The 21,293-nt window shown below is 37.5% G+C and overlaps 1 protein-coding gene and 1 long non-coding RNA gene across 2 annotated transcripts in view; one reads left to right on the top strand and one right to left on the bottom strand.

The window, feature by feature from the left end:
- Positions 1–9,632, top strand: part of Prkar2b (protein kinase cAMP-dependent type II regulatory subunit beta) — a 105,810-nt gene extending 96,178 nt beyond the window's left edge. The window contains exons 8-11 of the mRNA XM_052738287.1: positions 1,843–1,917; positions 4,220–4,285; positions 4,389–4,527; positions 7,129–9,632. Of these exons, the coding sequence (XP_052594247.1) occupies positions 1,843–1,917; positions 4,220–4,285; positions 4,389–4,527; positions 7,129–7,262 (414 nt within the window). The 3' untranslated portion in view covers positions 7,263–9,632. The remainder of the gene's footprint in view (positions 1–1,842; positions 1,918–4,219; positions 4,286–4,388; positions 4,528–7,128) is intronic.
- On the bottom strand, positions 8,404–14,770 carry LOC128110647 (uncharacterized). Its single transcript, XR_008218263.1, has 2 exons — positions 14,131–14,770; positions 8,404–10,996 (listed from the first exon to the last, which is right to left on the bottom strand). It is a non-coding gene; the product is annotated as an uncharacterized LOC128110647 (long non-coding RNA).
- Between the last annotated feature and the right edge of the window lie 6,523 nt (positions 14,771–21,293).

The following is a 21,293-nucleotide window of genomic DNA, read 5'->3' as shown; positions in this document are numbered from 1 at the left end:
GATAATGGAGCAAAGACATGGCAGCAGGAACAGCTGAGAGCTTACATTTGGATCCACAAATAGGAGACAGAAGGCACACAGAGAATAGCCTAGTCCTTTGAAAGCTCAAAGCCTTCCCCCAATGACACTCCAGCAAGGTTACACTTCCTAATCCTATCCAAGCAGTGCCACCAACTGGGAACCTATGGGTGTCATTCTCATTAAAATCACTAGACTCCTCTTCATCTTAGAAGGCATTGTCTTTGTCATTCTGTTGTCTCAGGGCAGAAACTTAGGAGTTGGCACCCACTCAGCTCTCCCCACCAGCGGTCAATGTGTTGACAATCTTCTCTATCCTGTTTTCAGAATATCTGTAACACCCAGTCATTTTCCATTACCTTCACCAGTATCACCTTCTGTCTGTATCATCATTACCTCTGCATGGCTTTTTATCAACCACCTACAGGGTCCTGTGAGTCCTAGACCATTCCAGTCTTTTGTTATCAACCCTTCCAGGACAGGATAACTTTGAAGGCCACTGAGGACCTGCCCAGTGTCCTGCCCCTAGTCTGTGTCCCTCTGACAACATTCTAACTGCTCCACATTTATCCTGCCAGGGACACTAGCCTCTTGCTCTTGCACAAATAAGCCAGCCCTCACCTCAGACCTGTGTACTTGCTGTCTGCCTAGAACAACCTCCTGCACAACTCCATGGCTCTTCCATGAATCTCCTTCATTTCTTAGCCCAATGTCTTCTCAATGAGACCAGTTGTTTCTTATCTTTAAGGGCAGACACTTAATGAAAGAATTGTTACCTTAAGAATTCAGCTTTGCCATGAATTCATTGTTAAGTGTTTTTTTCTAGACATTTTATAAAGCCTCGTATTTGAACACTCTTGAAAGTGGTTATAGAGAAATAGATGTACGTACTTCGGGCTGATGCCTGGGAGAACCTTGGTCGTATTGTGGAATGCACAGGCAGTTGGTCTTCTCCAGCAGCTCCTGTCCTCAAGTAGAACACATCAGGGAGGCAGTCTGGTCAGATTGAGGCATGTGACATGACAAAAAGCAAATTGGGAAACATGTGCTCCCTCTAAGGGAACAGCTGCCATTCCTCCATAACTTTATTGCTGCCATATGGAAATTTGGGCTGGGAGTTTCTGAGTCTTCTGGTATTTTACAAAAAACTAGAGATACAATTTTTTCTATTTCAGAATTCTAGCAGTTAATGTAATAATCACACAAGCACACTGTTCAGTTTATTTAACAATATAGGCTACCCCTTTAAACATGTAAAATAGATAAGGTTACCTAATTGTTCTGTGTATTACCCAGGGTTCTCTAGAGGAAGAGAGAATTTATATAATACATACATTATATATGCTGATATGTAACATATTACATATGTGCCCATGGTGAATATGTAATATATAGTACATATATTTGTATATGGGGATTTATTAGAATGGCTTACAGGCTCTGGTACCACTAGTTCAATAATAGCTGCCTACTAATGAAAAATCTAAGACTCCAGTAGTTGTTCAGACCATGAGGCTGGATGTCTCAGCTGGTCTTCAGTCTATGACAGAATCCTGAAGAAGTGGGCTCTAGTACCAGGGAAGGAGCTGCCTTCTTCCCTGTCCTTTCTATAGGCTGCAGCAGCAGTCAGATTAAAGGTGGATCTTTCCACTTCAAAGGATTAAAAGAGGGTCTTCCCACTTCAACTGATTTAATTAAGGAAAAAGAATCCCTCACAGGTGTACTCAGCTATTTGAGTTTTAGTTAATTCCAGATGTAGTTTAGTTGACAACCCAGAACAGCCATTACAGTCTGTTTCTTTCTAATATTATATTTTCTTTGTAGGTCTCTGAACGCCTGAAGGTGGTAGATGTGATCGGCACCAAAGTTTACAATGATGGAGAACAGATCATTGCTCAGGTATGATACCATGTCAGTTAGTTTAGGGGTACATTCAGGAATGTCTTAGAAACCTTGTTAAACTTTGTTTTAATAATTAGTGTGCAACGTTGGATTAAATGAATATTACTTCTACCAAACAACTTACTAAAAATCCTTTTACAGCCAGTAAGTAATTTGAATGTTTTTGTTTATATAATTTACTCCTAATGAATATGCATTAAACTGTTACCTGACTTTCTGAGTAGTTTTACAATTTGTAACATGAAATTCACATGTGTAGTAGGAATAAGATGTCATATGGAAAAGGGGGAAACTGGTGGCTATCCCATGAAATTACTAAGAATCCAGATCCATTGTTTTGCATGATCTGTTCTCGAGACCCTCTGAGGCCACTTCCAGATAACATTCACTAAGAAGATCTCACATTGCACCATATCCAAGCATTGAATATGTTAATAAAAATCTTCTAGCCCTCATGCTTTTCTAATATCCCAGTGGGAAACCAATTGTGTACAGTGCCTCAGTCAGCCAGAGAGCCTAGAAAGTAGGCTTTGTAGACAGTTGAAACATGCACATGACTTGAGGGGATTGGATTTCTAATATTCTGTGTTTTTTTTTTTTTTTAATCACAACAGTCTACGGTACTATTCTGTTTGAATTATTGTCTCTTCCTTTACATGTGAAGTAGGATTCAAGAAAAGACCATTGTTTAGAAGGCAAATAAGTATCTTTCTGTCCCTACCCCTACCCCATGCACACGCACAGACATGTTGTCAAATATCAGGAAAAGTGTAATCAAATTAGAGAGTGTTAAATGGGAAATAGCAAAGTCTGGCATGCTTTTCAGATGCTTAAGTTGATTTGGGAGTTGGTTGTTGGTTGAATCAAGGATCTCATCATACATGCTAAGCATGTATGTTACCACTGAGCTACAGCCCCAGGCTCTTAAATGCTTCTTTGTAACTTTTTTTATTCTGGAAAAAAAAGATTACAAAAAGTTGCACAAAAGCACCAGGAGTTTGCATAGAGTATCCACTCAGTTTCTCTGAGCCCATCTTCTGTCATCACCATTGCACTGAACCAGAACTAGGAAACGGACATTGACGCAGCCCGCAGACTGGACTCAGGGTTCACTGGAGTTTTCCCAACATTTGCAGCACATTTGCCCAGCAGCAGGTAGACCTATCAGGAGTCATAGAACTTAAGATTTTAGTGTGAAGCTCTTACAAAAACTTAATACGAAAATGAAAGAAGGAGCCTAGAGGTACAGCTTAAGGATAGACTGTATTGTTTGCATGTATGGGGCTCTGGGTTCATTCCCTAGCATTAAATAAATAATTAGCTATATTTTGAGTTAATTAAAGACACCATTACATACCCTGGCTTCATTCCCTAGCAAATAAATAGTTGAATTTTATTAAAGATGCCATTGCATACTGTTTTGAGCATCTATAAATATATATCTATCCTATATTTTTGAAATGTGGGCCTAACATTTATTTTTGTGATATAATCTGTGGTTTTGTTTGAGGTCCTAGAGATAAAGGTAAAAGTCAGGCCCTTAGTATGTTGGTTGTGATACCATCTCATGCCAAGTTTAAAAATTGTACCAAAGAGGTTTTCAAATATTTGTGTTTCTCTGGATTCACCGGAAGGATCTTAAACAGTGAACAAAAATCTTCCATAATACTATTAATTTATTATAATATTTTGAGGGGGCAGCATTAGAAATCAAGAGTTTGTGCAAAATCTAGAAATACTGGGTTTTTAGTTAGACATGGCATTAAACTTTTCAGTCTAGCAGTCTTTTCAGAGCCTGGAAGTCCACTGGCTGTGGGCATCCCAAAGCCAGCATCCATTGCCTCTGAATGCTCCCAGGTTCTGTCTGCTCCTGGCGGGTCACTGTGCTAATGAGGGTTACTTTAGTGGGCACAGGGAGCATGTTGCTGCTTTCCAGGGAGCACAGAATGTACTGACAGAGCTGCTGGTGGAAGGTACTGCCAGGATACACAGCCGTGCTCCTTCTGTGGGTATGGTTCAGCACAAAATTCAGGGCAAGAGTCCTAATACAAACGACCTAGCCCAGGTTATTTGCCATATTTTCTGGTAGAGACTGCAAAAACATTATTTCAAATGTTTTTACAAATAAAAGTGTTGTTACATAATTATCAGTTGTAACTTCTGAACATGGAAGATGAAATAGTCTCTTCAGTATGACTTTACTTACAGACTGGAATCTGTAAGCTGGTTTCAGGGGCACAATTTCAGGGTTGCTATGGAATTTTCATTTTCACTCTACATTTTTGTTTTCTTTTAATAGGGAGATTTGGCAGATTCTTTTTTCATTGTAGAATCTGGAGAAGTGAAAATTACTATGAAAAGAAAGGTAAACTTTTATCAGTCCTAAAATTCCTCATATTAGCAAGGAAAATAATAGATTTTTTAATGATGTTAGACTTAAATGTAACTCATTTCAATTACCTTCTCAGGGTAAATCAGAAGTGGAAGAGAATGGTGCCGTGGAAATTGCTCGGTGTTTTCGGGGACAGTACTTTGGGGAGCTTGCCCTGGTCACTAACAAACCACGAGCAGCGTCTGCACACGCCATTGGGACTGTCAAATGTTTAGGTGGGTCACAGTGGTGGGTCTGGTTATGTTTGTACTCCAGGCACTCAAGCCATATGGGGCATTGTATTGGATTCACAAGTGCTAAAGTCCTCACAAAATAGGACCAAGGTTTGGACTCACTTTAATTATTGAAATAAGAACTCCCAGTTAACAAATTTTATATTTAATCTGTCAAGAAAATGCCATGTGTTGTGTCCCTCAAAAGAGAAGGCTAAAATGGCACCTTTTGTGAAGTTCATCATTAAGCTCTGCTGGGAAGTTGGAATGTCAGTGAAAACTGCAGTCATCCTCCCGCCGGGATGGGGTTCAGGTCTGTTGGAGCATAATCAATTGCTGTTATTCAGCTTGTTATGGCTTCATTCTACCAGGGAGCTCAGCAGAAATGCCACTTTCAGTTGGTATATACAGAGATTTTGTGTCTGAGAAATCACTCACTTAGTGAGAACATAGTTCAGAAAAGAGTAACATAAATGACATTTAAAAAATTGATCCAACAATAATTATCCTCTACATGTTCCTCACAATTCAAAAAGGTAAGTTAGTTTCAGTGATTTTTAAGATTGGCAAGGCTTGTCAGAATTAATTCTTTACAGAGTCACTTTGTAAAAGGTTTTCAGTAAGTGCAATATTATTAAAATGATACTTTGATGAAAGACAAGACAAAACTGACCAATTCTCCTCATGGCTGTTGACTGTAAGATAAAGGTGACGTGAGAGAGGCTGTTTATTTTATTCTGTGGTAACTGTGTTAAAGGCAGCGGGAGAAATACAGGAAGTATAGAAGACCCAGGGAAAGCTAAGGTACACCCATGTCCTCACCATCTGCCCACGTTTCCACTGTTAGAATTCCTTTTTGTTTGATTTGCATGAGTTTTCCACTATAGGAATTTTATTAGTACATCAAATTTTGACATTCCATTAGGTAAATATATACACAATAAATTATCTAATCACTCACTGGTAAATGTTTTATGAGCTTTGGGTCTAGTTTGTATACATATATATGCAGAGGTGATTCTTACTTTTTCCTTAGAAATGTTTTCTGACTAGGTCTTTTAAAATGATTTTTCTTTAATTAGTATGTATTACTTGTACAAAGTTGTAACATTTTCATGAGTAGCATGTGCTTTGCATATTCACCATAATTACCTTCTCCTTCTCCCTGTTGGTCCCATTCTACTTTTCAAATAGCCCCCTTCCACTTACATTGTTGTTCTTTTTTTTTTTTTAAGATTTTACTTTCAGCTGAAGAAAAACACAGTGTCTGCTTCACTTAACGTGATTTTTTCCAAGCTTTGTTTTTCTGCAAATGTTACAATATATTTTTCTTTATGGCTGAGTAACACTGCGTTGTGTATATACATTTACTTTTTCCATTTGTTGATGGACACTTAGGCTGATCACATAACTTAGCTATTGTGAATAGTGCTGTAATATACACAGGCAGGTGGATATCTCTATTGTATGCTTCTGACTTTGAATCTTTCAGACATGCTTAGGAGGGTAGCACCTGGAGAAAATGGTGGATCTAGTTCTATTTAATAAGGAATTTATATACCAGTTTGCTAGTGCCTACACTAACCTGTAATCTCATCACCTGTGGACAAGGCTTCCATTCTTCACGAGGCCTTTCCAACTTTTGTTGTTTCTTGATGTGGCTGCTTGACTGGGGTGAGATGGAAATCTCAATGTAGTCGTGATCTGCATTTCTCAGATGGCTGTTTTTATGTATTTATTGGTTACTTGTTTTGAGAAGTAGTTCATTTGCCTATTTAATGACTCAATACATACAGGCCACTTTTATTTTTTCTAATGTGCCTACTATACCATGCAAGAATGTCCATAAAGCCTTATAAACCCTACCTTTTTTAATCTGTGCAAATTTGACAAAGATATTTTAATATGTTAAGCAGTATACTATAACCTCAATTTTAAAATGCATGAGACAGCCAGATCTGGTGTCTCCTGTCTGTAATTCCAGTACCTGAAGTGGGATGATCATAAATTCAAGGCCAGTTTATTCAAAGTCAGTGTGAACTGCATAATCAGGCTGTCTCAAAACCAAAACATGCAAAATAGAAAATGCATGAGGCAGACAAGCAAAGTGATGCATGGATTGGTAGAGACAGAAAAAAGCACTATGTTGATCATGATTTTGAATTGCATAGACAATGGTATAGAAGTGTATGAATCTTCACAGCATACCGTACACTCTGAGATAGGGGAAGAAACGCTCTTGTACCACTTTTTTTGGGGGGGAGGGGTATGTTTATTTTTGAAAGCTCTGAGGCCGTGCCATGTTAGGTCTTCATTTCCTCAGCATGGGTCAGGTACCTCCCACCAACTTCACCTCAGGTCTGTCATCTGTCAAAGCATCCCAGACTGTAACCAGAGAAGGTCCTGTTTCCTTTATGAAGTGGAACATTTTCACCTTTATTTTCTCTCATATTTTTATAATATCTATCTAAAAATTCTCTTGCATTGTTAATATATCAAGACTGTAAAATCATAGTAGAATATCATAGTAGAAAGGAATAGTTTAGGAATTTCTGAGTTATGCAAGGAATGGTATTTTAATTTATTTTTTTCCTTTTCTCTTAGCCATGGATGTGCAAGCATTTGAAAGGCTTTTGGGACCTTGCATGGAAATTATGAAAAGGAACATCGCCACCTATGAAGAACAATTAGTTGCACTGTTTGGAACAAACATGGATATTGTCGAGCCCACTGCATGAAGCAAAAGTACAGAGCAGAAAGAGCATTAGTGAGACAGTTATGCCTAGTGGTTAGTCCACTGAGAATGTGTTTGTATAGATGCCAAGCATTTTCTGTGATTTCAGGTTTTTCCTTTTTTAAACAAAAATCATTTACAATGTATCAGTAAACAGTAGTGATTTAATAGTCAATAGGCTTTAACATCACTTTCTAATGGGTAGTTCATTAAAAAAAACAACATATTCATAAAAATGACTTTCTATTCTATAAAATTATTTGACTGAAAGATTTATTCAAATGGTTATAATATATTGAAAGCATACATGTTTAAGAAGATAATTAAAAGATGTAATCATAGGCCAATATATGTGTTTGGATTATTCAAATATCAAGTTAGTGACTATCCCATTTAAGAGGGAAGTTGGTAGTGACTCATGCGATCTAGCATGGCATCACATTCTTTTTGTAATTCATCATACAGTAAAATGTCAGTCATTTCATTTTCTGGCTTGATAAATTGTGTGTTAGCCTTGGCCTATTGGTGAAATGGTATGAAACATCATATGCAATTTTAAAATTTTTTATATTTTTGCAATAAAGTACATTTCGACTTCTTTGACAAATGTCAGTGAGTAGCCTACGTAATTGAGTGCTTTTGAGGCGTGGCAACTTAGTCATTATAATTGGGCAAAGAGTCTTTTGAGATGAAAGCATAAATGCATTTTTCTGTCGTCTTTTTTTTCCCCTCAAGACAAGGTTTCGCTGTGTAACCCTGGCTGTCCTGGAACTCACCCTGTAGATCATGCTGGCCTCAAACTCAGAGAGATCACGCCTGCATCTGCCTCTTGAGTGATGGGATTAAAGGTGTGTGCCACCACCGCCCAGCCCATAAATGCATTTCTCATCATCAAATATATAGTATCACTGCTTCCTTTTTTATTTTGCAACCCCTGTATTCTTTATAAATTGCTTGACATTTAATGTGACAAAGATTTTTTAAAAGCTATTTAAACTTAATCTGACATTTTTTTGTCCTCTGAATGTTCTGAATTTTATATTTAGAAAAAGGAAAACTTTCCTATTAAAAAATCATTTGGGATTCTTACCCACATGCCCATGGGATATTGCTTTGCACTTTATGGTCCAAATACTGCAGCTCTGTGCACATGTCTGTGCCCATGGCCATGTTTTATTTTTATTTTTATTTTTTTTGTTTGTTCTTCCTTGTCACCAACCAGCAAGCTCATTGATCAGCAGCCAATCAAGTGTTTTATCTTTTCCAACCTTCAAAAACTACCACCGTGGTGGAAATAAGTTTGTATATAAGCAAAGCCATACATAATGATTAATGGAATTTCTGTCTACACTACATATCATTAGGCCTTGTCCTTAGCTTTAAAGTCAACACAGAGTTAAAAGTACATAAAGTACAAAATTTTATTAGGTTTTCTTTGGTCACTTATATGCTTATTTTTATGCCAGATAATGATGAATTGTTATGTACAACCAAAGCAATATACTTTTACATGACTTTCAGGCCCCGTGACCAAATATCTAGAGACTAATTCTCACCAGTTATTCACCTTTAAATGGGTAATTTCATTTTGGGAAATGTGTTCTAAGGAACAGAGGATCTATATATGTGCAATTCATCTATGGCTGTTGTGATCTTATAAGGGAATGTTTATAGTCCTACTTGTAAATGAAAACATGGCTAGAATGTTAATTGGATAATGCATAAACAAGTTAAAGTATGTAAACTATAGCTTTAGTCATGTTTTAAAATATTATTTTTGCAAAATCTGTCTTTAGGAAAAAGAGCTCTCTCTACATGAAGGTAACATGTTTTCAAAAGCCATGTGTTAAACAAGGAAAAATTCCAAAACCAGAAAAAAGCCACCCAAGTTCCTGGTTCATCATTCTGTGTTCTTTATTCACTCACTATTCTGAGTTCTCTTCTGTTGCATTGCATAAGCTAATTGTTAACGTTCATGGAACAGTAAACAAATGCCTGTCAAATAAAGAACTCCAACCAAGGCTATAAATGCCAGTTACATTATTTTCAGTATTGTCGGTTATATTTAAAATTTCCTTATAATAAAGCACACTTTTATAATAAATGTTTTAAGCATTGTTTTCTTTATTGTGGCTTGTCTGGTGTATAAATGTAACAAAAATCATGAGATATGGCCTATGGAAATTATAATCCCATGGCATATAGCAGTAAGAAAGTATGGTTTTTGCATGACTGTAGGTCTCTGTAAGATTTTTAACTACTGGTTAAATTTTTAACTATTGTGGTATGTTGCACATTATTTTGGTCATTTAGAGTAACCAAATAACTGGGGAATTTATGTGTAAAACTTTCTAATTAAAACAGCTCAAATTTGGCTTGTGGATGTCTTTATTAAATCACCAATGAGGAATCTTACTACTTGGGAATTCCTTGATGAAGTTTCCACTCAAAGATGGCACCTCTTAAGTACACCTGTGGCTAGGAAAGTGTTGGGAATCTGTCCTGGAGAACTGTAGATGTAACCAACGGTCTTATAAAATAAGAAACACAGAGCCAATTCAGAGAAGAAAGTCAAGAGGTCAGAGCTAAGAGCCTCACCCTTCCTGATTCAGGGATCCTCTCCAGCCAAGAGAGCTCTCCAAAAAGACCTACTTCCTGTGTGTCTGTCTTTAAAGTCTTCCTGTTCTGCCGTCTCATTGGTTGTAAACCCAAACATGTGACTGCCTCGTCACTGCCTGAATGTACCGCCCTCCAGGTCCTTAAAGGCGTGAGCCACCGCCGCCACGCACTTGCTATGACTCTAATAGCTCTGACCCCCAGACAACTTTATTTATTAACATACAAATAAAATCACATTTCAGTATAAGTAAAATACCACCACAGAGAACAAGATAATTCATTTTGTTACTGTTAACATTGGCTACTAAGCCATGTAAAATGTTTTATGTGGAGAGTTTCAATGAAAGACTTGGGATTTTACTGAGAAGTGTAAGAGTCAGAAGTGTGTGGAGTTGTCTTTATTTTCAAAGTATGTTTAACAATACAGATAACTTCTTTGACAAATGTTATGATAAGATAACTTTCTGTGGTCTTAAAACACTGTAAGTGTGGAGAGATTGCTCTGGGCCTTTGTTAGGCAGCTGATGAGGAGCTCCTCACAGCTAAATAAAATGCTAACACTCCAGAGAGAGACAGGAGGAATGTTGGTTCCCAAAGTTAATAGTGAGGTGAGGCACACACTAAAGGAAGAAAACTGTTAGGGATTTAGACAGTTTTACCTGTTCCAGAATAATTTTACAGGCAGTAAAACTGGCAAAACAAAGAAAAGTATAGTTGTATTCACAAATATTTTTTAAAATGTATTACCAGGCAGTGGTGGTGTATGCCTTTAATCCCAGCACTTGGGAGGCAGAGGCAGACAGATCTCTTGAGTTAGAGCCCAGCCTGGTCTACAGAGCAAGTTCCAGGACAGCCAGAGATACACAGAGAAACCCTGTATCAGGAAGAAGAAAAAAAACTAAATAAATAAATCCTATCATTGTAATTCATGAATTGTGAAAATGTAAGCCAAATATACTAATTATTTTCAGAAGACCTGTGTACCCAGCAATAACCACAAGATTATCTCTGTTCAATTTGCATACCAAGGAGAATCCATTTTCACCAAGACTGTGTTGTACGTCCATGGCAGAACTCATGAAGAACTGAGATTTCTTCCTTTCTTGTCAAAGTCTTGGCCTATAACCCAATTAATATCAGTTAAAAGCCTAGTCTTATATAATGTAGAGTCAATTTTGAGAGGAAAAATTTTTACTAACAAATATGGGTCTTTATTTTTTGCATATGTTAAGTTTACACACCTAAAACTTCCCTAGAAATCTTTAGTAAGCATCTGTCATCTAAATATGGTGAGCTGTGGTGATCTATGACACAGGATTTATCATTTATATTAAACTGAAGTGCCATTTTAGTGTGGTTTCTTCAGATTTTGATTTAACTATAGCCTGAATCTTGCCATTCTCTTAAATATAAACATGACACTACAAAGTGGTATGTAGGTACATATGGAATATACACATAGGTGTACATACATTTACACATACATTGTTAGCACCATTTATAGTTGTGTCATAGTAACATGTTAGTACATTTTTTACTTTTAACCGAAAACAAAAATGACCTTTTTTCCCTATGCACAAGGAAAAGTTAAAGAACCAATAACAAGATGCGCCTTAGTCAATTCCTGTCCCCTCCATTTGCCTTTCCTTAGTAGATATATATTTATTTTAGTAGAATACAGCAAGTAAAACAACCCATGGTGAATGGGACACAGATGCCTTTCTAGAACCCCAATCTTCTCTATGAGCTCCCAAAATGTAGTTTCATCCATTGATTTATAAAGGAAGTCCTCTCTTAAATGGTGTAGGGATGAAGGTGTAGTGGTCCTAACCAGCCTAGCCTCCCCCCACCCGAAAAATTAAAATGTATGGGCTGATGAGATGGCCTGAGTCTAATCCCTAGGACCCACGGGTGTTAGGAATAAGCCAGGCACACGAATGCACACACACAAACATGCGCACACAAAAAAAATCTACACAGATTGAGCAAACTGGGCAACTGAGAACATTTGGGTGTCCAGCTGCTAAGTTTTCAACCCTGCATTGGCTGCAACCATCCTGATACAAAACCCTGAATTATCTCGATTACCTAATTTTGGCTTTTACAGACTTGGTCTTGCTATGAAGCCAGCCTCAGGTGGCCCGGAACTTAACCATCCTTCTACCTCTGCCTCCTTAGTGCTTGGGTTATGGGGCTTTATCTGCCCTGCCTGACCTGACTTTTCTTTATGAAATGCTGGGGATATAACCCCAGGGCAAGCACTCTACCACTTACTTTCATTTCCAGCCTGTAACATCTTATATTTAGTGCGAAAAGGCTTTAAAAGAAGAGAAATTTAGTCGAAATATTGAAGTTACTTTTAATCCTTCATCTTCCTTTTCTGTCCTAACTGGACACCAACCTATGTCTTTCTGATCAATAAGAGAATCAACTGCATAACTAACTGCACTAGAAGTTTCCCTGCCTCTTCTAGGCTAGCTTTCAGCACAAGTGTACTTTACATGACTATATTCTTGAGATGTGAACAAATAATTTCTTTCCCCCCATCTTGAGACAGTCTCACTTTGCTGTTCTGTGCTCTCTTGGATTCAGGCCATCTTTCCACCTCAGCCTCCCAGCAGGTGGGACTATAGACAAGCGCCACTCACCTCCATCACAAATGACAATTTTAGGACAGGCATATTTTAATTATTTTAAGATAAGTGTCCATTATAAGAATATTGTTCTTTAAGTATTCTTTAAAGTGCCACTAGAATATTGTCAACACTTCAAAACTTTAGAGAATTATGATCATCTATATGATGGTGGTAAGGTGTGATAATGAGATATATATTCTATTTGTATGATTGACATGGTGAAGGAGACAGCTGGAAGCTGAGTGTCTTATTAGAAATGCTTGGAACTAGAATAATTATTATATACTAACATTAGTATATAATAATATATATTATTAAATTATTTAAAGTTTATGATCTTTTTGGAATTTGGAGTATTTACATGCTTTAATCACCAAGCAGCGCTAATTTGAAGATGTGAGATCCAGAAAGTGCTGGAATCTGAAAAATGTTTGCGAGCTGACATAATGCTCAGAGTTTCAGCACTTAGTTGTTGGTTAACGGTGTTTAACATGTAATGGCTACACAGAGGAAGCAGCCTTTAAAGAACATAGAAAGTATTTTCAAAAGTCCATGTTCAAAACAGCACATGACATATTAGAAATCCACACTGCTTATTTCCCCTTAACTTATTATTCATTGTTTATCAGATACCTACTTAATTGCTTATTTGCCAGAGAAAAAGATGGTTACAGAGATGGAGAGTGACAGAAAAGGAAGCGATGGGGTGGCTGTGAGAGGAGGGTGCACTGTTAATAAAAGTATTAGTTTATTAGCATAATATTATGAAAGCTGTGAACATACATACACAATAGTTTGTCTAAGCTAGTCCTATGATTTTAAACGTTCTTTATGAGACTTAATTATCCTTAAAATGAAGTACTTTTGGCTAGCAAATAACAATGTATACAGAACCTCCGAACAGAACCATCAAAAATATTGTAAGAACTTTATTTTAAGTAGGTCAGAAAGGAATTATCCATTCTAGAAAATTTTCCACGAAAGACATAAGAATTGTTATTTCAGCTTGAGTTTATAAACCATATGTGAGATGAAATATTTTTTTATTCACTACTCTCATTTCATTTATACCAAATTGAGCAAATCTGCAAGAATTTTTGAGAGCAAATAATACCAAAAGTAGCAGTCTCCTCTATTTTCTGAGGGTACTCAACTTTATTCTTCTAGCCCAGTGGTTCTCAATCTTCCTAATACAGAGACCCTGTAATACAATTCCTCATATTGTGGTGACCCCCAATGATAAAATTATTATTTTTTCTTTTTTAAATTTTTTAAAATTTTTTATTTATTTATTCCCCCGGCCCCAGCCCCCCTCCCCCGCCACCGGAGCTGAGGACCAAATTCAGGGCCTTGCACTTGCTAGGCAAGTGCTCTACCACTGAGCTAAATCCCCAAACTTATTTATTTATCTATTATCAGCTTGATACAGTACAAATTCTTATCCTAATAGTGAAATGTTTCACCGAGGCTTTCCCAATAATTGAGTAAAACCAAAACTTATTATAAGCCACAGTCATCCTAGGGTCCCCCCTGCTATATAGCCTCCGTGGTTCTGTGGGATGCAGTCTGATTGTTCTTTGCTTTATATCTAGTATCCACTTATGAGTGAGTACATACCATGTTTGTCCTTCTGGGTTTGGGTTACCTCACTCAGGATGATATTTTCTAGTTCCATCCATTTGCCTGCAAATTTCATGCTGTCATTGTTTTTCTCTGCTGGGTAGTACTCCATTGTGTATATGTACCACATTTTCTTAATCCATTCTTCAGTTGACGGGCATCTAGGTTGTTTCTAGATTCTGGCTATTACGAATAGTGCTGCTATGAACATAGTTGAGGATGTACCTTTGTGGCATGATTGAGCATTCCTTGAGTATATGCCCAAGAGTGGTATGGCTGGGTCTTGAGGTAGATCTATTCCCAATTTTCTGAGAAACCACCATACTGATTTCCACAGTGGTTGTACAGTTTGCACTCCCACCAACAGTGGAGGAGTGTTCCCCTTGCTCCACATCCTCTCCAACATAGACTGTCATCAGTGTTTTTGATCATAGCCATTCTGACAGGTGTAAGGTGGTATCTCAAGGGTCATTTTGATTTGCATTTCTCTGATGATTAAGGACGCTGAGCATTTCTTTAAATGTCTTTCAGCCATTTGAGATTCTTCTTTTGAGAATTCTCTATTTAGCTCTTTAGCCAACTTTTTAATTGGATTGTTCAGTATTTTGATGTCTAGTTTCTTGAGTTTGTTTGTTTTTTGTTTTTTGTTTTTTGTTTTTTTTTTTTTTTTTTTTTTTTTTTTTTTTTGGTTTTTTGAGACAGGGTTTCTCTGTGTAGCTTTGCGCCTTTCCTGGAACTCGCTTTGTAGACCAGGCTGGCCTCAAACTCACAGAGATCTGCCTGCCTCTGCCTCCTGAGTGATGGGATTAAAGGCATGTGCCACCACTGCCCAGCTCTTGAGTTCTTTATATACTGTGGAGATCAGTCCTCTGTCAGATGTGGGGTTGGTGAAGATCTTTTCTCATTCTGTAGACTGTCTTTTTGTCTTATTGACTGTGTCTTTTGCCCTACAAAAGCTTCTCAGTTTCAAGAGGTCCCATTTATTAATTGTTGTTCTCAGTGTCTTGTGCTGCTGGTGTTATTTTTAGGAAGTGGTCTCCTGTGCCAATGCGTTCAAGAGTACTTCCTACTTTCTCTTCTATTAAGTTTAGTTTAACTGGATTTATGTTAAGGTCTTTGATCCACTTGGACTTGAGTTTTGTGCATGGTGACAGATATGGATCTATCTTTAATTTTTTACATATTGACATCCAGTTATGCCAGCACCATTTGTTGAAGATACTTTCTTTTTTCCATTGTATAGTTCTGGCTTCTTTGTCAAAAATCAGGTGTTCATATGTGCATGGACTAATGTCAAGGTCTTCATTTCAATTCCATTGGTCTGTATGTCAGTTTTTATGCCAGTACCAAGCTGTTTTTATTACTATAGCTCTATAGTAGAGCTTGAGGTCAGGGATGGTGATGCCTCCAGAGGTTGCTTTATTATACAGGATTCTTTTAGCTATCCTGAGTCTTTTGTTTTTCCATATGAAGTTGAGTATTTTTCTTTCCAAGTCTGTGAAGAATATATTCTTTGAAGTTCTAGCAAGACAACAAAAGGAGATCAGGGGGATACAAATTGGAAAGGAAGAAGTCAAACTTTCACTATTTGCAGATGACATGATAGTATACATAAAAATTTACCAGGGAACTCCTATAGCTGATATCCTTCAGTAAAGTGGCAGGATACAAGATCAACTCAAAAAAATCAGTAGCCTTCCTATACACAAATGATAAAAGGGCTGAGAAAGAAGTCAGAGAAGCATCACCCTTTACAATAGCCACAAATAATATAAAATACCTTGGGATTACACTAACTAAACAATGAAGGGCCTGTTTGATAAGAACTTTAAATCTCTAAAGAAAGAAATTGAAGAAGATATCAGAAAATGGAAGGATCTCCCATGCTCATGGATAGGTAGGATTAACATAGTAAAAATGGCCATCTTACCAAAAACAATATACAGATTCAATGCAATCCCCATCAAAATCCCAATACAATTCTTCACAGACTTGGAAAGATAAAATTATTTTTATTGCAACTTCTAACTGTAATTTTTCTACTGTTGTGAACCACAATGTAAACATCTGATATGCAGGATATCTGATATGTGATCCCCCAAAGGGGTCACGACTCACAGGTTGAGAATCACTGCTTTAGACTATTAGTGCTTAAAGTCCAAATGAAAATGAATACATACAACTGTGACAGGCTCCCTGTAATCAAATTTCTCATGACCATAGCAAGCTTAGCATCTAAATTTGAATCCCACTTTTCCTTACTTCCAGGACCTACGTCTCTCCCACATCCCCTATTTCAATTGGAGACACGAATAATCTCAGTTATGTAAGCAAGAAACCCAACAATCTTTCTTGCTTCATCTTCTGTTGTTTCTTCTTCCTGATGGGTGTAAGGACAAGACCCTCACACATCAACTGCCAAAGCTCTTGCCTGCTGTGGGATGTTCTGTATGGCAAATGTGTTGCTGATTAGTCAATAAATAAATCACTAATTGGCCAGTGGCCAGGCAGGAAGTATAGGCGGGACAAGGAGGAGAATAAAGCTGGGAAGTGGAAGGCTGAGAGAGACACTGCCAGCTGCCACGATGACAAACAGCATGTGAAGATGCTGGTAAGCCACGAGCCATGTGGCAAGGTATAGATTAATGGAAATGGATTAATTTAAGCTGTAAGAACAGTTAGCAAGAAGCCTGCCATGGCCACACAGTTTGTAACCAATATAAGTCTCTGTGTTTACTTGGTTGGGTCTGAGCGGCTGTGGGACTGGCAGGTGAGAGAGATTTGTCCTGACTGTGGGCCAGGCAGGAAAACTCTAGCTACACTTGCCATAAAGGTCATCTGAACAAAATCTAAACTTCTAGTTGCATCATCAAGGATATGCAGTACATAATGATTCAGTTCCACAATGATGCTCATTACCTTCTAGGCATTTCATTGCATGTGTTATAAGAATACTTTGAACTAAGTTAATTATAAAATAAACGTGTTTTCAAGCAGTAAGATAATATGGGGAGGCATTTGTGTGAGTTTAAATATTCTACCAAAAAGTTATCTGAAGCTTTTGAACTATATGGTTTGGTCTTTTTCTCAGTTGTAGAATTTGTTGAACTGTTTGATAGTGAGAACAGTGATATCATGGAAATTCAAGTAGATGTCATGTGGGCTTTCTCAGTTTTTGTTTGGCAGAGTAGTAATTGTTCAAGATATGGTAGAATCCAGGGAAATTACTTAATTTCACCTCTGAATAGATGAAATAAGTTCTAAGTAGAGTTTGTCTAATTTCTAAACTATTTTTTAACCATCTTTAACCAACTAAAACTTGTTTATAACACGTAAATATTCAAACTGCTGATAATTTGATTTGAGATTTCCTCCCATATTTTTTATTATATATTTTATGCATGTGTACAGTATACATACTAAGCAAGAGGAGGTATTAAAATGATTTTTAATGTTAATCTTGTCATAAAAACATCTGAAGATGACTGGCTATGTATCTGTTTTAGTCAAAGCCTAACATATATAAGGTTTTACTAAGGTCTTATTGGTCTTCATTTTTGGTTCTTGCACTGGCTACTTTTTTTGGTTGACCAAGAATTAATGATGTTCATGGTAAATATGCATAAGGTGCTAAGGTGCTCAGTTAGTTCCCCAAGGAAGTCAAAAGACAGGATTAAATATCTGCTAAAAGGTGGGGAAATTCTAATAATTACATTTATTTATCTATGATTAAACTATCCAGATTTAACTTATATTTAAAGACTTGGACATAAGATAAAACATGACAAATTTAAATTGTATTGTTGTTAGTACAGGGAGTCAATAAATAGTACTAAATATGCTATGGGATGTTCTATATGTTAAATGTGTTGCTCTGATTGGTTAATAAATAAAACACTGATTGGCCAGTAGCCAGGCAGAAAGTATAGGCAGGACAAGGAGAGAGGAGAGGTCTGGGAAGTGGAAGGCTGAGGCAGAGAGACGCTGCCAGCTGCCGCCATGAGAAGATGTTAAGATACCGGTAAGCTATGAGCCATGTGGCAACTTATAGATTGATAGAAATGGGTTGATTTAAGATATAAGAACAGTTAGCAAGAAGCCTGCCACGGCTATACAGTTTATAAGTCTCTGTGTGTTTACTTGGTTGGGCCTGAGCAGCTGCGGGACTGGTGGATGAGAGAGATTTGTCCTGACCGTGGGCCAGGCAGAACCAGAAAAACTCTAGCTACACTAAATATATAAATGAATGGAAAAAAAATCTATGGAGTCAGCAAGGGGTAAGACTTCATAATTAATGTACAGTATCTTTATCAGAGTCGAATTTATTCTTCCCACCCTCGTTACTTTCACCGCTAAGGCTTTCAAAACCTTATGCTCGTTTTCCCCTTCCTTTCTTTTTGTAACATTCAGGGAAGTCGGTGTTATAGTTTACATACTCAAGAGGGACAGATAAATCCATGGCTCATAGCTTGTGTTGATTTCATTTTTGGAAATTACAACTTTTTAGTTTCAAGAACATGCAAATCTTGTAGATATTAAGTTTAAATGATTAAATATACTCCAAAGATAGAAAATAAATATTGGTATTTCAATTTTTTTTGAAGCATAAATATTTATATGTAACACTGGGTGGTGGTGGTGGCGCATAGCCTTTAATCCCAGCACTCGGGAGGCAGAGGCATGTGGATCTCTGTGAGTTCAAGGCCAGCCTGGTCTACAAAGTGAGTTCCAGGACAGACTCCAAAACTACACAGAAAAACCCTGTCTCAAAAAACAAAAAGCAAAAAACAAAACAAAACAAAATTTATTTGTAACAAAGGAGTTTGTGTACAATGTTGAAAATCTACAAAAATCTACAACTTCTTGTTAAATTCACATTTGCACTTCACCTTTTTAAACAAATATTTATAATCATTATTTTATACAGATATAGGTATGTAAATACAACATCAAATTCAGTGGTCCTTCAGCATTTTCCACTTAATTTTTTAAACATAAAAACAGGTTATAATTCCAAAGTCCAGAGTTATTCGAAATTGGAAAATATTTTCTCTGTAGAAGATAGTAAAAATGATAACATTTCCCAATAAGCACCTTTAAGCCAAATAATAGCTGAATTATACATATAAATATTGATTAGATTCTGGGATACAGAAGAAACCTATCTACATCTGTTCAGAGAGCTATGTTTTACTTAAGTTGTGTAAGTTAGATTCCTATTCATCTTCCCCTTCACTGTTTGATTTACAGCAGACATTTTTCTATAGGCTAATCCATAATCTATAAAGATTTTAGCCTCCCCTCCTGAAAGTACACCCAGCATACTCTTTCATCAGCTTGATACGGTACAAATTCTTATCCCAATAGTGAAATGTTTCACTAAAGCATGCCCAGTGATTGGGCAAAACCAAAATTTATTACAAGCCATAGTCATCCTAGGGCCCTCCCTGCTAGGTAGCCTCCCTGGTTCTGTGGGTTGCAGTCTGATTGTCCTTTGCTTTATATCTAGTATCCACTTATGAGTGAGTACATATCATGTTTGTCCTTCTGAGTCTGGGTTACCTCACTCAGGGTGATATTTTCTAGTTCCACCCATTTTGGCATTTCTATTTTTAAATTATGGATCATGATCACTTTCCATTAAAAGAAGAAGAAAAAAAGCACGAAATGGCTGAAACACAGTCATGCTTTTTGGAATCATTCTACAGTATCTGAAAGATGTAAATTAAAATCTTTTACTTTTTTATTTAGGGAGAAAATTAGGCATTCTGTTGGGTTTCCTCTGAATTATTTTGAAGAAAATAGTGCTTGATCACTACTATATGTGAACACAGAATGTAAATCTCTGCTCACTTGAGAGGGCTATTTTAGAAAGTTTCCATTTCAAGAGTCCAAATGTAGAACTCAAAGGAATTTGAAACTTTGTTTCAATCATATACAGGTAGTCTAATTTAATGATTCTCTTATGTAGCTTTTGGGTACATTTGAAAATTCAAGCAATGTGTCAGCTTTAAAGAAAGATGATTTCGAACTCTCCCCTAAATCGACTTTAGCAGAATTCTTACTCATTCCCTTCCTCTCGATTTTCAGCACATCTCTAATAATCAAAAGAAATAAAACCTAACCCCTAGCCTAAATGACGAAACACTTCAGGTTCAAAGAAAAAAAGCTCAATAATGCCTATAGAGATGCTTATAATGTGAATAGTAAAAATGCAATTACAGATTAGCTGCACCCAGCTGCTATGAGCAACCTCCTTTAAAGGGAAGGTCACTAACTAAAGCAGAGAAGACATTCCCTGCTTCTGGTCAGACTGCCTTAGAAACGTGGGAAGAACCCCTAGTGGAAACAGAGTGGAAAGACAAGTTTTCTTTCTGAACCCTTTGGGCGGGAGACACGGTTAAAATATTCACCAAAGAAGTAATCCAGCAACTACGTTAAGTCTGGACTTACCTATACCCCTTTGTGTGAACTTAAAAGAATGTAGGCCTATACGGAAATAACCGCTTCAAACGCCTCAATTTCAAAGCAATCATCCCTTTAACAGCTGTGTAAATCTCGAGACTGAGATTGTCTCATCCCTAAACCCTACAGTGCACGGCACTTGGCTGTGTCTCAACGCATCCTGGTCAAACTGAACATAATTGGTAAATTTTCCCGAGTTGTGGGCGTGATGAAGTAAGGGTTGAGTCAAAGAATCTAGCTCATCGGTTGCGGGAGGGCAGTCTTGAACCAACCTTTGTCATCCCCATCGTGCATGGGCCGTGATTCGTGAGTGATCAAGTCCCTGGCGTGCCTACACTGCTTCCGCTTGTGCAGTCATCTTCCCCTCGCACTAAAACAATACCTTGGCCACCTGCCAAACTTTGAGCAGCAAGCGACTCTGGCTGTTTATGGCCTGGAATGGGTGGGTGCTTGACAGACTGAGGCTGCTCGGAGTGCTCCCGGAGGCCCAGAGGAAGAGAAGAGGCCCTAGCTCTAAAACACTCCTTTCCTCCGCCCCCTCCCTTTTGTCTGAGACACCAAAACAAACGAGCTGATACACGTGTCCCTATGACTCTTGTTTACTATCAAGACTGCGCTGTACGCGCACCTCTGGGATATGTAGTTCAAGCAGCTCCTCCCACCGGCAATTTCCTGAGCTAAGGAGCAAGGCTGAG

This window comes from Peromyscus californicus, unplaced genomic scaffold (assembly GCF_007827085.1).
Source record: "Peromyscus californicus insignis strain IS unplaced genomic scaffold, ASM782708v3 Scaffold_15__1_contigs__length_86483966, whole genome shotgun sequence".
Lineage (NCBI taxonomy): Eukaryota > Metazoa > Chordata > Mammalia > Rodentia > Cricetidae > Peromyscus > Peromyscus californicus.
This window is presented reverse-complemented; position numbering and strand designations above follow the sequence as displayed.